The sequence below is a fragment of the Lepisosteus oculatus genome, chromosome 27, assembly GCF_040954835.1.
Source record: "Lepisosteus oculatus isolate fLepOcu1 chromosome 27, fLepOcu1.hap2, whole genome shotgun sequence".
NCBI lineage: Eukaryota > Metazoa > Chordata > Actinopteri > Semionotiformes > Lepisosteidae > Lepisosteus > Lepisosteus oculatus.
Window position 1 is genome coordinate 4,358,814 of NC_090722.1, and position 12,164 is coordinate 4,370,977.

Here is a 12,164-nt window from a genome sequence, read left to right on the forward strand (position 1 = left end):
ATCCTAGGGATGAATCCTAAGCAATTTTGGTCAAGACGCTAATATATCTTGATGATGGAAAAATCGAACATTCTCCCTGAGCACTTAATGTCTTCAAAGTGTGTTTTCACCCACTGCCTGTCTGTTCGGGTAGCCTCCTGATGGAACTTACATCGAATTAAAACGCGTTTCTGTGACACGACAGTGTTTTATCCCGCTTGATGGTAGATAACGAGGAACGGTATGTCTGTGCAGATCAACATTGTAATTGTCGCAATACGATAAGCCCTACTTGCGCGTTAGAGGTGCTGTACAGTAACACACTAATACAAGACAAAAAAGGAAATAAAAATCATCACATTTGCTTACAAAAAAACGAGTAAAACTAGACTGAGACATTAAAAGCTACAGTGAACGGATAAATAAAACTGTATACTGTGTATCTCTCTATATATACTGTTTTCCAGCTATTTCCTTTCTGAGGTTAAATAAAATATCGTTTTAAGTGGTATGAGTCTAACGATCGTCTGAAATATTCTTAGAAGTCCGTTTCCCTCAGAATAGTTCGTTAGATTTAGCGTCACATTATATCAACATACTGTAGCGTTGTTTTCCTGTAGCTGTTGTTCTTTGAAATAAAGAATATCAATTTCATCCCCAATATCTGTTTTATCAACAGTATGTCTGATTGCAGTCTGTTAAGGTAAAGTCGTCTGAGAAAGAATCCAAACTATACTTTTTCTAAACTATATTTTTTACTTCACATTTTTTTGCCATTTTTGTGGGTGTACTTTTCACACAAATTTGTATCTCGTTGTTTGTCCCATCAGCGGCCCGTTTCGAGCAATAATGTGTACGGCTGGCATTTTTTAGAATGTATTTATCTTTTTATTTTTGTGTAATGCGTGTCTGTAAAAATCGTTGTTTGGGTGCAAGCGGGGTATCGCCTTCGAACTGTTGCGATTATAATTGAGAGTTCCCTTGGAATCCCTGAGGTTACTACGGAACGTGCCTGTTCCTCTTAAAAACATCCCGTCTGGTACATCTGGCCACTCCCCGAACAGAAAAAAAAAACGGTACAATGTGTGCAATACTGTTTTTGTGTGTGTGGTGGTTGAGAGACAAAGACGCAGGAGAGACAGGAGATTGGCTCAGGCCCGCTTGGCCACGCCCCGTCACTCGCTGAGCACTCGCCGCCGTGTTTTCCTCCATGAGCTGAACACGCGCCGCCGCCGGCCGCTGATTGGCCGAGCGCGACACAAACAGCCCGGCTCGGCCAATGGGCGCGCTGTGCACGCGGGCAGCCGAGCCGGGCATCCCAGCGCCGCATGAGCAGCCGGGGTGGAGGGGAGCGAGCCGATTCACTGGCAGTATAAAACCCGACTTCCCCGTTCTCTGTTTACACCCTCTAAAGTTACCGCGGAGTACAGATGGTGCCTAGCATACGCGCAGTAGACAGAGGAAATAGGAGCACTCGTGCTTTCTAATTAGACGTGGCTAGTTCGCCTTCACTTGCAAAACTCGTCAAAAGATAAGAAATATCGACCGTGCTCGGCAGAACTGCAAGTTTGCTTGGAAGCAGCTTCTGCGAAAGTCGATCCCTTATCTCGCTCAGGTGTGACTGACTGATTGATTGCACTTTCTGGATAAAGCAAGCTTCGATCGGCGGACAATGGTGGGCATGATGAAGAAAGTGAAGACCTTCGAGGTGATCTTCAGCGACCCCAGCAAGACGGCCTACTCCAGCGGGGACAAGGTGGCCGGCCGGGTGGCGCTGGAGGTGTCCGAGGTGACGCGGGTGTCGGCCCTGCGGGTGCTCGGCGTGGGCTGCGCCAAGGTGGAGTACGCCAAGGGCAAGCAGCGGTGCCGCGAGGAGATGGACTACCTGAAGTACGAGGACACGCTGCACCTGGACGACCAGCCCACAGGTGAGGGCGAGCGAGCGAGTGCGTGTCTCGGGGAGGGGGGTGCGGAGGGGTCAGAGACGGGCATGAGCGGTGCAGGGGCTGGTTCGAAAAGCAAAACCAAAAGTTGAAAACGTCCTTTTCAAAGCGGTGCGTTTTTAGGGTAAAGGAAGCTCCCCCCCCTCAATTAAGTTTCCCAATGCAGCAGAATGACGGCTACTTTCCGTGAAGTGTTTGGTGGTTGTTGTTTCTCTCCCCCCCCAGTTTGTCATCGGGGCAAGAAAGTTTTGCTTAGTTTCGGTTTCAGCCAAGCGGCGGTGCTGACGAATTAAAAAAAAAAAAAGAGAGAGAGAGCAGGAAGGGGTTTAAGCTGTGGAAACGAGCGACTGTTTTTCCGAGCTGCCTGGACCTTCAGGGTCGGTGATAAACAACATCCCCAGCTGGGGGAAACGGCACCGGGGCCCTCTTGCTCGTCTCCGCCGCAGGGGGGCGCTGGCACGGAGATGGTCCGGTCGGGGAAAGTCCATGCGGGGATTCCCCCCTCCTGGCGTGGAAATGTGCCGGGCCCCGGGAGGGTGAATGCCTACTGTACTTGGGTAGCGCCCAGGCTGGGCCGCCGGCCGGCTGGCATTCAGGCTCGGCTGGCCCGGGACGCGAGGTCGTCAGAGCTGTTTGAAGGAAGTCCCCGTCTGTAACGACAGGGGGTGGTTAGAGAGAAGCGAGGGCAGAGAAAATCACGGCTTTGTTCAATTAAAAAACGAAAAATGCTGAAACTGCGAGGTTTGTGGGTGGGGGAGGGGGAGAAGTCGTTCCAAAAACAAATAATTAAACCGTTTTTGCTTTCTATTTCAGACAAGGATGGCTCTGTGACTCTGAGACCGGGGAACAAATACGAGTACATGTTTGGATTTGAGCTTCCTCAGCAAGGGTAGGTGTCTCTTTTTTTTTTTTTAATCTTAAAAAAAATGGCTCGTCTCTTTATTCAGCCTCCCCAAAAAAGGCCTCCGTTCTGTGGGCTTACGGCGCGATCTCTGCCCCCCTGTTCCTGCAGGCAGCTGGTGTCCTCCTACAAGGGGAAGTTCGGGAGTGTGCAATACTACGTGAAGGCCCTGCTGGAGAGACCCTCCCACCCCACCCTGGAGACCACCAAGAACTTTGACGTGGTGGAGCCCCTGGACGTCAACACCCCTGACCTGGATGTAAGTGAGACTCTCCTCCTTTCCTCCACTGGGACATCAGACTGGTTTCTCTGATGCAGTTGAAAGGGCTTCAGTCCTTCAGATTGGGATTTGTGCCTGAAGTCTTGCTGGTACAGAGGCTGACGTTCCCCTTGCGAGTGTTACTGGGCCGCCAGCGGGGCCCGAGTTGAGCTGGTCACTGGTCTGAGTGGGAGAGGCGCTGGTGGGGCTGGACTTGACCTGGGCTCTTGTTCTTCTCTCTCTCCAGTCTCCAGCAGCCGGGGCCAAGGAGAAGAAGGTCACCTGTATGTTCATCCCTGACGGACAGGTGTCTCTGAACGCCAGGATCGACCGCAGGGGCTTCTGCGAAGGTGAGTGACAAACGAGGGGAGGTGCTTCCTTTACACCGAGGGTGGTGGGAGTGTGGCACAAGCCACCCAGCCATATGGGTTGAAGCCAGTAACCTGGATTCTGTCAGTGCAAAGATGGATTAGATCCTCCAGTTGGGGACAGCAGGCATTTCTTTACACAAAGGGTGGTGGGAGAAGGGACCTAGCTACCCAGCAATGCTGTTAAGAGCCAGGGTGTCGGCTTTCAAAGACATAGCTGGATGAGATCCTGGGTTCAGTTCAGTCTCCCTCAAAGGGGATAGATGAGCTGTAATGGCCTCCTCTTGGATCTGTATCCAACCTTGAGTTCAGTCTTGACCAAAGCCCGTTGAGCTCAGTGTAGTTCTGGAGTTTTAACTCTCTCCTCTTCCCTGCTCCCCCCCCCCAGGCGAGGATATCTGCATCAGCGCCAAGTTCGAGAACACCTGCTCCCGCATCGTGGTGCCCAAGGCCGCCATCATCGCCAAGCACACCTACCAGGCCAACGGCCGCACCAAGGTCTTCCGGCAGAAGCTGTCGTCGGTGCGAGGGAACCACATCATCTCTGGCATGTGCGACGCCTGGCAGGGCAAGACTATCCGCGTGCCCAAGATCAAGCCGTCCATCCTGGGCTGCAACATCATCCGCGTGGAGTACGCGCTGATGGTGAGCACCACGCTCTCTGCTCCCGTCTGCTGGCCGGCTGGCGAGTAGGGTGACTGGTCACGTCAAGGCAGAGTAGGCACACAGGAAGTTGACGAACCAGAGGCCATTGGAGCCTGTACAGTAGTTGATTGATCCCCCATCAAAAACCAGGGTATCGGGGCTCGACAGCATGGCTGGGCAGCTTGTTCCACACTCCCGCCACTCTTGGGGTAAAGACCAGGTCGAGATTTGTTTTGTAGTTGGGAGACGAGTGCAGTGCTTCTCCCGTGCAGCCAGGTTCCAGGCTCTAATCCGGTTGCCTCTCTCCGCTCAGATCTACGTCCACATCCCGGGCAGCGACAAGCTGATGCTGGAGCTGCCCCTGGTCATCGGCACCGTCCCCTACAACGGGCTCAGCAGCCGCAACAACAGCATGTGCAGCCAGGGCGGCAGCAGCACCTCCTCCAACAGCTGGGTGTCCCTGCGCATGCCCAGCGCGCCGCCCAGCTACTGCGACATCACCCGGGACTGCAGGCTGGACACCCCTCTCACCCCGCTGCTGGACGACTACGACGAGGGCGACAGCCCCCTCTTCATGAACGCCCCCGAGTTCCAGTTCCCTCCCCTGCCAGCCTACTCCGAGGTAAAAGAGGGTCTCGAGGAGGGGGGGGTAGAGATTTCGGGGATGGGCGGGGGCTTGGCGGCTCTGATCCGTTTTCGGCTTGACGTCTTGGCTGTGCAAAGCATTGTGGGTTTTTTTTTCGGTTCAATTGGAGTTGAAGCGAGTTTGAAATTGGGGAACGGACCCCAAACCGCCGAGCAGGAATGGGGAGTCTTGATTGCAAAATTTCTGTTAGTGTTGGCACAGATATTTAGCACAGAGAAGCGGAATATTGCTCTGATCCCTTCCAGTAAACTAACCCGGCTTGCGTTCTTGTTCTGTAGGTTGACCAGGAGTACAATGGGAATCCTCTTGTGCAGGCCTGCTGAAGAGATGTCCAGAGCACTCCGAGCCCAGCGTCTGGGGCTTCTGCGTCTCTTCAGAGCGTGTGTTTTTTTTTGGAGAAGAGATCAGGGGGACCGCCGCGGAGAGAGACTGGTTGTTTTTAATCGCGTCTCCGAGACTGGGGCCGGCCTGGTGTGTCCTGCCGAAGGAAAGGAGTCGGAAGACGGCGGCCGCCGGTTGAAGTCGTGCCTTTTTCCTGGGTGGGGGTGGGGAGGGGGGCGCTGTGGACTGTGGGTGACCTTCCCGCCTCGCGATCCAAAAAGCCCGAGCTGAACGCTCTGCGTCTCCAGGCCTGGTGCTTTTTGTTCTTCCCAGCTCCTTCTGAGACCTTTTCTCACTCTGGTGCTGCTTGTTGTTGGGGTGACACTCCTACAAATGTAGAAACCCCTCCTCGCTCAGTATTTCATAAGCTATCTCTCTCCACGCGAAAAGACATTTTGAGGGTAGTTTCAAATATGTGGATTGGAACGGGCCACACTGACCACTCCCGGCCCACTCTCGTGGGGCCTAGTCTGTGGTTTGAAGCCTCAGGCTAAAGTTGGAGCTGTACCCCATACCCTCCCCACACAACACCTGTGTGCTGCTTTCTGGATTTGTCCATATGCATTTTGTAGAGTCATTCCATAAATCCATTTTCATTGTAGTGGGGGGGGAGGGGGGGTTATCTAAGGAACCACTTATTTCCCTAGGAAAGCAGTCTGGGTTGATTTGTTACCATAAAGGCACACAAGATGACTTGTTTTCTTTTTGGTTGTATGTGAGATTGTTTGCATGTGTATTTCATGTTCCATATACAGTTTCTTAGAACAACTTTTGGGAAGAACTGTTCCACAGCAATTATTTTTCTACTGTAATGTTGCACTTTCTGCGAATGCAAGTTGCTCTATAACTGCCTAAAGGAAATTATGTGAACTTTCTTTTTTTTCTAGAAGTCTTCCAGGCTTAGTTTATGATCTTTTGTAGAAAAAATTGAATTGTTTTTGTATTGCGTTAGAGCCGTGTGTCACAGACTGGAGCAGAAGATCTAAAAGCACATTGGTTTCCTTGGATTAACCAAAACCTATAATTAAGGCAACGCATTCTATTGTCAAATCTGGTTAAAAGCCAAATTCTCTCGCACTACTGGTGCCAAAAAAGTGGGAGGTCATTGTGCTCGACCCTCTGACACTTGAGTCTGATCTGTCTGGTGGTGCCTTCCATTTTCCTTATTATTGACATCAGGTGTTTGAGGGCTGGTCTGAAACCACATTTCGTTTTGGAAATTGTGCCACCAGAACATTTTTTCTTTTCTTAGGCTAAGTGACTGTTCAATCAATGAATCAGAGAGAAATTCTATTTGTGATTGTTGTTTTTTTTTGTATTTTGTATATTTTTGAAATGCAGAAAGTATTTTTTTTTGTATGGAACCCTATGGGTTTGTTTTTCTATATAAAGAATAAATAAAAGTTTTAAATTAATTATGGCCTTTTTCCCTTTGTCCTAAGTCGCACCTTCTCAAATTTTAGCCCATCCTGCATATTTTTGTTACAATATTGGCAAACTGAGAAGCCTTTTTCTCAGGAAGAGGGCTAACGGCTTGGATATGGAAAATGGATCTGTCCGCTTACTGAAGAGGTAACTGGGACGTGCTTCTTGGGTCGGCGTCGGTGCCAGAATGTTGGGAGACATCAGACATGGATATCGAGATTCCGCCATTTCCCGAGAATTCCTTAATCTCTGATGTCCAGCAGTGTGTGAGCCAAAGTGGATTACTTCCCACACCAGCACCAGTGGAAAATGGTTTGTGAAAACGGGAACCATAAGGAGACCTGGAGTAAAATTCACATCCAGAAGGTGGAAGATGACCAACAAGAACCAATGTTTTGGCAGTCGAGTTTTGTCCAGATGTTGGGGACTAAAGCACGCCCTGCCTTGTGCCCACTGCATGCCAGATTAAACTCGGGCTCATCGCCGCCCCATGTTGGAGTTCAGTCAGATGTCGATTGCACGTCGGCACAGAACATCCAATCAGCCGAGCGCCGGATGGATCCTTAACTGTTGCAGATGCGTTTAAATGATTAAGGACCGGCTGCAGCAGAGAATTGTGTTGGCCCAGGCGCAGAGGCTGTGAACCTCTGGAATAAGGAATTACTGGAAACGGGATTCATGGAATTTCACTGGCGCTGTGCTTCAAGCATGGGACTGGGAAGCCGCTCCACCCTTCCTTGGAAAGAGCGCGCGGAAATCGCGAGGCCGCTCGTGGCGCCAAGGGAAGAGCATGATGGGAGCCTCTGAACGGCTCTGAGCTTCAGCTCGCTCATCTGTGAGAGTTTCTCTGTTTCTTGGCCTTTTTGTTTAAAGTTCTAGTTTGAGTGGGCTTCCGGTTCAGAAGGGTCTGTTCTTGTTTCTGATAAAGAGCCCCCCCTGCCCCCCACCTCTGCTACCCGTGGGAGTTAAGCAAGTTATAGTGCAGGGATCGTGGGAAATGGGCGATCTCCTCCCGTGCTTTGAGAGTGAGGAAGGGGGAGGGGGGGTGTGGCAGGGCTGATAAAGCTCACCAGCGTCCTTATCTCCCTCGGCACTGGGGGGGACGAGAGGCTCAGAGCTGAGCTCTGTCACGTCCGCACCAGCAGGGAGACTTCACGGATCCTCCTCAACTCCGAGCGGCGATCCAAACTCCTTCTCCCGACACCAAACTTAAAAAAACAGGATCTAAAAAATCCACTGGAAGGGGCAGGAAATATATTCATGAAGATGCACCGTGCAAATAATAATTGTCTACTGACAAGAAACCACGTTTGTTTGGATTAAGGGATTAGCTGCTGGAATAATTCCGCAAATGGAAATTTTGTGGACGTGCATCTAAAGAGGATGCACTCTTTATGCACTCGGGAATCTCTGAGGTAGATCTCAATAGTTTTTTTTTAAATCAGACTGAACTATCTAACAAGCTTTTAGCCCAACACAGAGTCATGCAGGGTCAAAACCAATCCTTGCAGACAGCAGCCTCAGGTCTGGACACACCCTGGCCAGGATGCTAGTCCAGTACAAGGCCCTCACACCCACAGATGGAACAGCAGGGAGAACATGCAAACTCCACACAGCTGGTGCTCCAGGAGAGAATCCAACCCTGGCTCTAAAAAGCCAACAACACCCCTCACCTTCCCACTGATGTTAGAAAAAACAAACAGCTGTACTTCTTTCCACCCTGCACAGGCACCAGATGATGATATGGATGACTTCCTTGTCATTCAGAACTGGGAACAGGAGGTTCTTCTTTACACAAAGGCTGGTGGGAGTGTGGAACAAGCTGCAACATGTTGTCGAAGCCGTTATCCTGGTTTCCTTTAAGAAACACCTGGATGAGATCCTGCGATCTACGAACTGCTATGACTACCAAATGGGTTTGAGGGGCTGAATGTCTCCTCTTGTTTGTAACCTTTCTCATGTTCTTCAGCAGCATCACAATGCTAAAATGGTCTTTGTGACGTACCGAGGCCTGTACTGCATTGTGAGTTTGGAATATGGGAGTGGACAATGTCACTCACACAGGACCCCACTGTGTCTCTGTGTGTGTGGTTCTGTTTGGTCCGTTCTGCTGAATGGCTGCTGAGTGTCATGTGCACCCTTTCCTTATGTTCTTAAAAAAAACAGAAGAGAAGTTGATGATGAGATTCAGCTCATCAGCGCTCAACATGTTCCTGCTCATTGACTGAACCAGGACCAGAGACCTCCCCTCCAGCAGGGCATCCTGTGTTCTTCCCAGATTCTGGGGCAACGTGGGTAAAACGAGTAGGAGCAGGGAGCTGTGTCAGCGTGCATAGACAGCAAAGGAACAGGTTTATTCCACACCGAAAGGAAATTCTGTTTCCTTTCTTTTCCTTTCAATTGGGAATACCCCTGTGCCTGGTCCGCGGATAAAACCAGTCAAACTGTGAGAAAATGGGAGATCTACCGGGAAACACCGGACTGTGGGGAAACCATTCTGGGGATATGATGCTAAACCCCAACTCAGGAAAGACAAAAAACAAAAGAAAGAGAAATAAAAACTCTGCTGTCACAAGCTCCACGCCCTCGGACAAATCTCCTGACGCCGCCGATTACCAGGAATCAAAGTCTGAGGTTTGTTATGGGCGATAAAATAGAAATCTCTGCCGTTAAGTGTTTGTTGTTGTTTTCCACTCAGACCGAAAGTGAAATCTCAACCTCGGGCACTAACGTCTGATCAATAAATACCTGTTATCCTTGAATCGCTTTTCCTGGGCTGCTCTGTATCAGTTACACGTCCTGTTGTGAGGAGGCCCATCCTAAAGTGTTTCCGCTGGCTTTAGTGATCAACAACACCTGTTCCAGTAAAGGGAGGGTTCTTCTGTGTAACTTAGATAAGACTTTCTCAGATCAATAATACCTCCCCCAGCAGGGAGGGTGTGGGAGTGGGGATTTCCATTCAGACTCTGGTCCTGAGTGAAAGCCCTGTGTGTTCAGGAGCAGGTATGTTCTGTCTGCTATCAAGGGCTGGGTCCAGTAACTGAGTTCCATGCAGCCTGGGGCGAGAGAGAGATAAGGACACCAGCACTGCCTTCAGAATGTGTGCCTTTACGCCCCTCATGAGTTATTCTCAATTTTAAAATAGCAAGATATTTGTTTGGGATTCTTCATTTCTGAGGATTCCTTGTCACTGATCTCTTGTCACCTATTTTCTGTTGTCCCCGCACGTCACAGAAAACCCTAAATCAGCAAGCAAACACCCACTACTCTCCCTCCACATAATCAATTCATCAACCCAACACAGATGGAAATTAAGAGCCCCTGTGCCTGCTTATACACCTGATCTACAATGACTTTGCACAACACAGTCCTTTAGACAGAAAACTACAGCAGCACTTCAGAATGTGTGCCTTTACGCCCCCCGCCTCACAATTTTAAAATAGAAATATATTTGTGTGAGATTCTTCATCACTGATCTACATGAATTATAGATAGATAGATCACTTTATTAGCCCTATACAATTTCTTGCATTAGAAATTTGTCTTTTCACAGACCCCAGCTTGCTCTCCATGAGACACACAGACAGGGAGAGAAGCTTGGGGTCAGAGCACAGGGTCAGCCATTGTACAGCGCCCCTGGAGCAGCTGGGGTCCAGGGCCTTGCTCAGGGGCCCAATGGAGTAGGATTCCTCTGCCGGCTGCAGGATTTGAACTGGCAACCTTCCAGCCACAGGTGCAGATCCTTAGCCACAGTACCACTGCTCCGCCCCTCTCTATAATGTTAAATCAGAATGGAATGTTTGACTTGCACTACTTATGCTTGATAACAGTCTCTGCAGCACCACACAGATTGAGCCTCAAACCTACTCTGGACTCGGCTACACAAGACCCTGCTTGGACCAAGATGGCTGACAAGACCGAGCCATCGTTTAGCACTTGGCAAAAGAATCGTCTCGTGAATGCAAAAACATAATTTCCTCATAACCGGAGTCTCATGACACTTCTAGGCTCCATAAACGAGATGCCTGACTGCCTGGAATCTGCAGTAGTTTCTCCCATTATCTGTTGCTAAGCGCCCATCCCTGCATATCCAGCATTTCAGGGTTATAAAGACTTCCACTGAGTCACAACTGTGTTCCCCTCCAGCTTATAACCTCCCCCTCCACAACACTAGGTCATCAGGGAAATGGCAGACCTGTGTAGAGTCACTCACGTGTCCTGCGTCCCGATCAAGGACATTCACTGTTGCTGTTGGGTCCAAGGTGATGCAAAATGAAAGTGACAAACTTCAGCAGGACAAAAGCCAGCAGGGGCAGGAAACTTAGTTGTTTTTTCCCCCTCAAATACTTGGAACCACTGTTAGGAGTGTGAGTACATTAACAGTGGTTGATGGTTATTGCCACCATTGTGCTAGTAACTCATTAACTTTGGGGATAATAATATTTTTATTATTTACTGATGTGCTCTGTTGTTAAGTGTCACGCGCCCGGCGACACAAACCTATTTCTCAGCACTTTATTTGTATTATGAGGTCACGAGATTTCAGCTTTTACTTTTTTTTTCTCAGTAGGTGCACAGCATAAAATTCATGTATTATTTTTTCTGAAAGCGTTTCTATATTTCATCAGCCCCTTGCTTCCCTATTCCAGTTTTCCTGTTTTGAAAATCCTAACGAAAGCCACTGAACAATCCATGAAAAACTTGAAAACAGGGGTAATAGCGATTGAGGACTTACTTAATTTAGAACAAAATTAAAGCCTGGACATGATGACGAATACAGAGGAAAACACCATCCATCCACATCTATCTATTCACACATTTTCTAACTGCTTCCGGGTCGCGGGGGAGTCAGAGTCTATCCCAGCAAGCACCAGGCTGCAAGTGGAGAACACACAGGGCAACACACAGACACTCACACCAGGGCCAGTCTTCCCAGAAGCCAACTAACCCACCAGTGTGTTTCTGGACTGGAACCAGAGCACGGAGAGGAAAGCCCCGCACACACAGACAGGATGTTGTCAAGTTTGTGATAATCGTGACACGAAGCGGCCCTTCCTGCTTACTAGTCACTGTAACGACTCGTACTATGAAGTACAAGCAAATACAGTACAGGCTGTGCAGCAGACACTTCACCACAGAAATGTTCCAATGAGAGAGGTTAACAAGTAGTATTTGTCGGCACAACCGTCTTGAAGTCGAAATAAATATTTCTATTGGATTAAAAGAGATGTTTTCACAAGCCTGCTTGTTTACAGTGTAATAGGGCCGTTTCACCTCACCTGAAGTTTTGCTGCCTCATTCTGAATCACAGACAATGACAGCAACATGACCTGCGCATACCTGGAAATGTAGTCTACTTTGTGACGACTTCACTGTGTGCATTTTACTTTTATTGTGGTCTGAAATGCCCCCATCAATGCCGATTCTTTCTAACCCCAAAATATTAAAAATAGGCTTGCAGTTCCCCTTTAATTCACAAGAGAAATATCTTGGACAAACAGAACCTGGTGAGCTGTTCTTCCTGCACTGAGGGCACCTGTTTGGAAACATTTGTTGTGCAGAAACATGTTTTGTGTTTGGCTGCCAGCCGCAGCAGCAGTCGTCAGAGTTCAGAGTT

At 49.2% G+C, this 12,164-nt stretch overlaps 1 protein-coding gene across 1 annotated transcript; it reads left to right on the top strand.

The window, feature by feature from the left end:
- The first annotated feature begins 1,369 nt into the window (after positions 1–1,369).
- Positions 1,370–6,537, top strand: txnipb (thioredoxin interacting protein b). Its single transcript, XM_006641811.3, has 7 exons — positions 1,370–1,907; positions 2,736–2,811; positions 2,935–3,082; positions 3,330–3,432; positions 3,839–4,095; positions 4,409–4,717; positions 5,020–6,537. Exons 1-7 carry the CDS (start codon positions 1,652–1,654, stop codon positions 5,062–5,064), a joined length of 1,194 nt encoding a protein of 397 aa, XP_006641874.2. The 5' UTR covers positions 1,370–1,651; the 3' UTR covers positions 5,065–6,537.
- Positions 6,538–12,164: the final 5,627 nt, after the last annotated feature.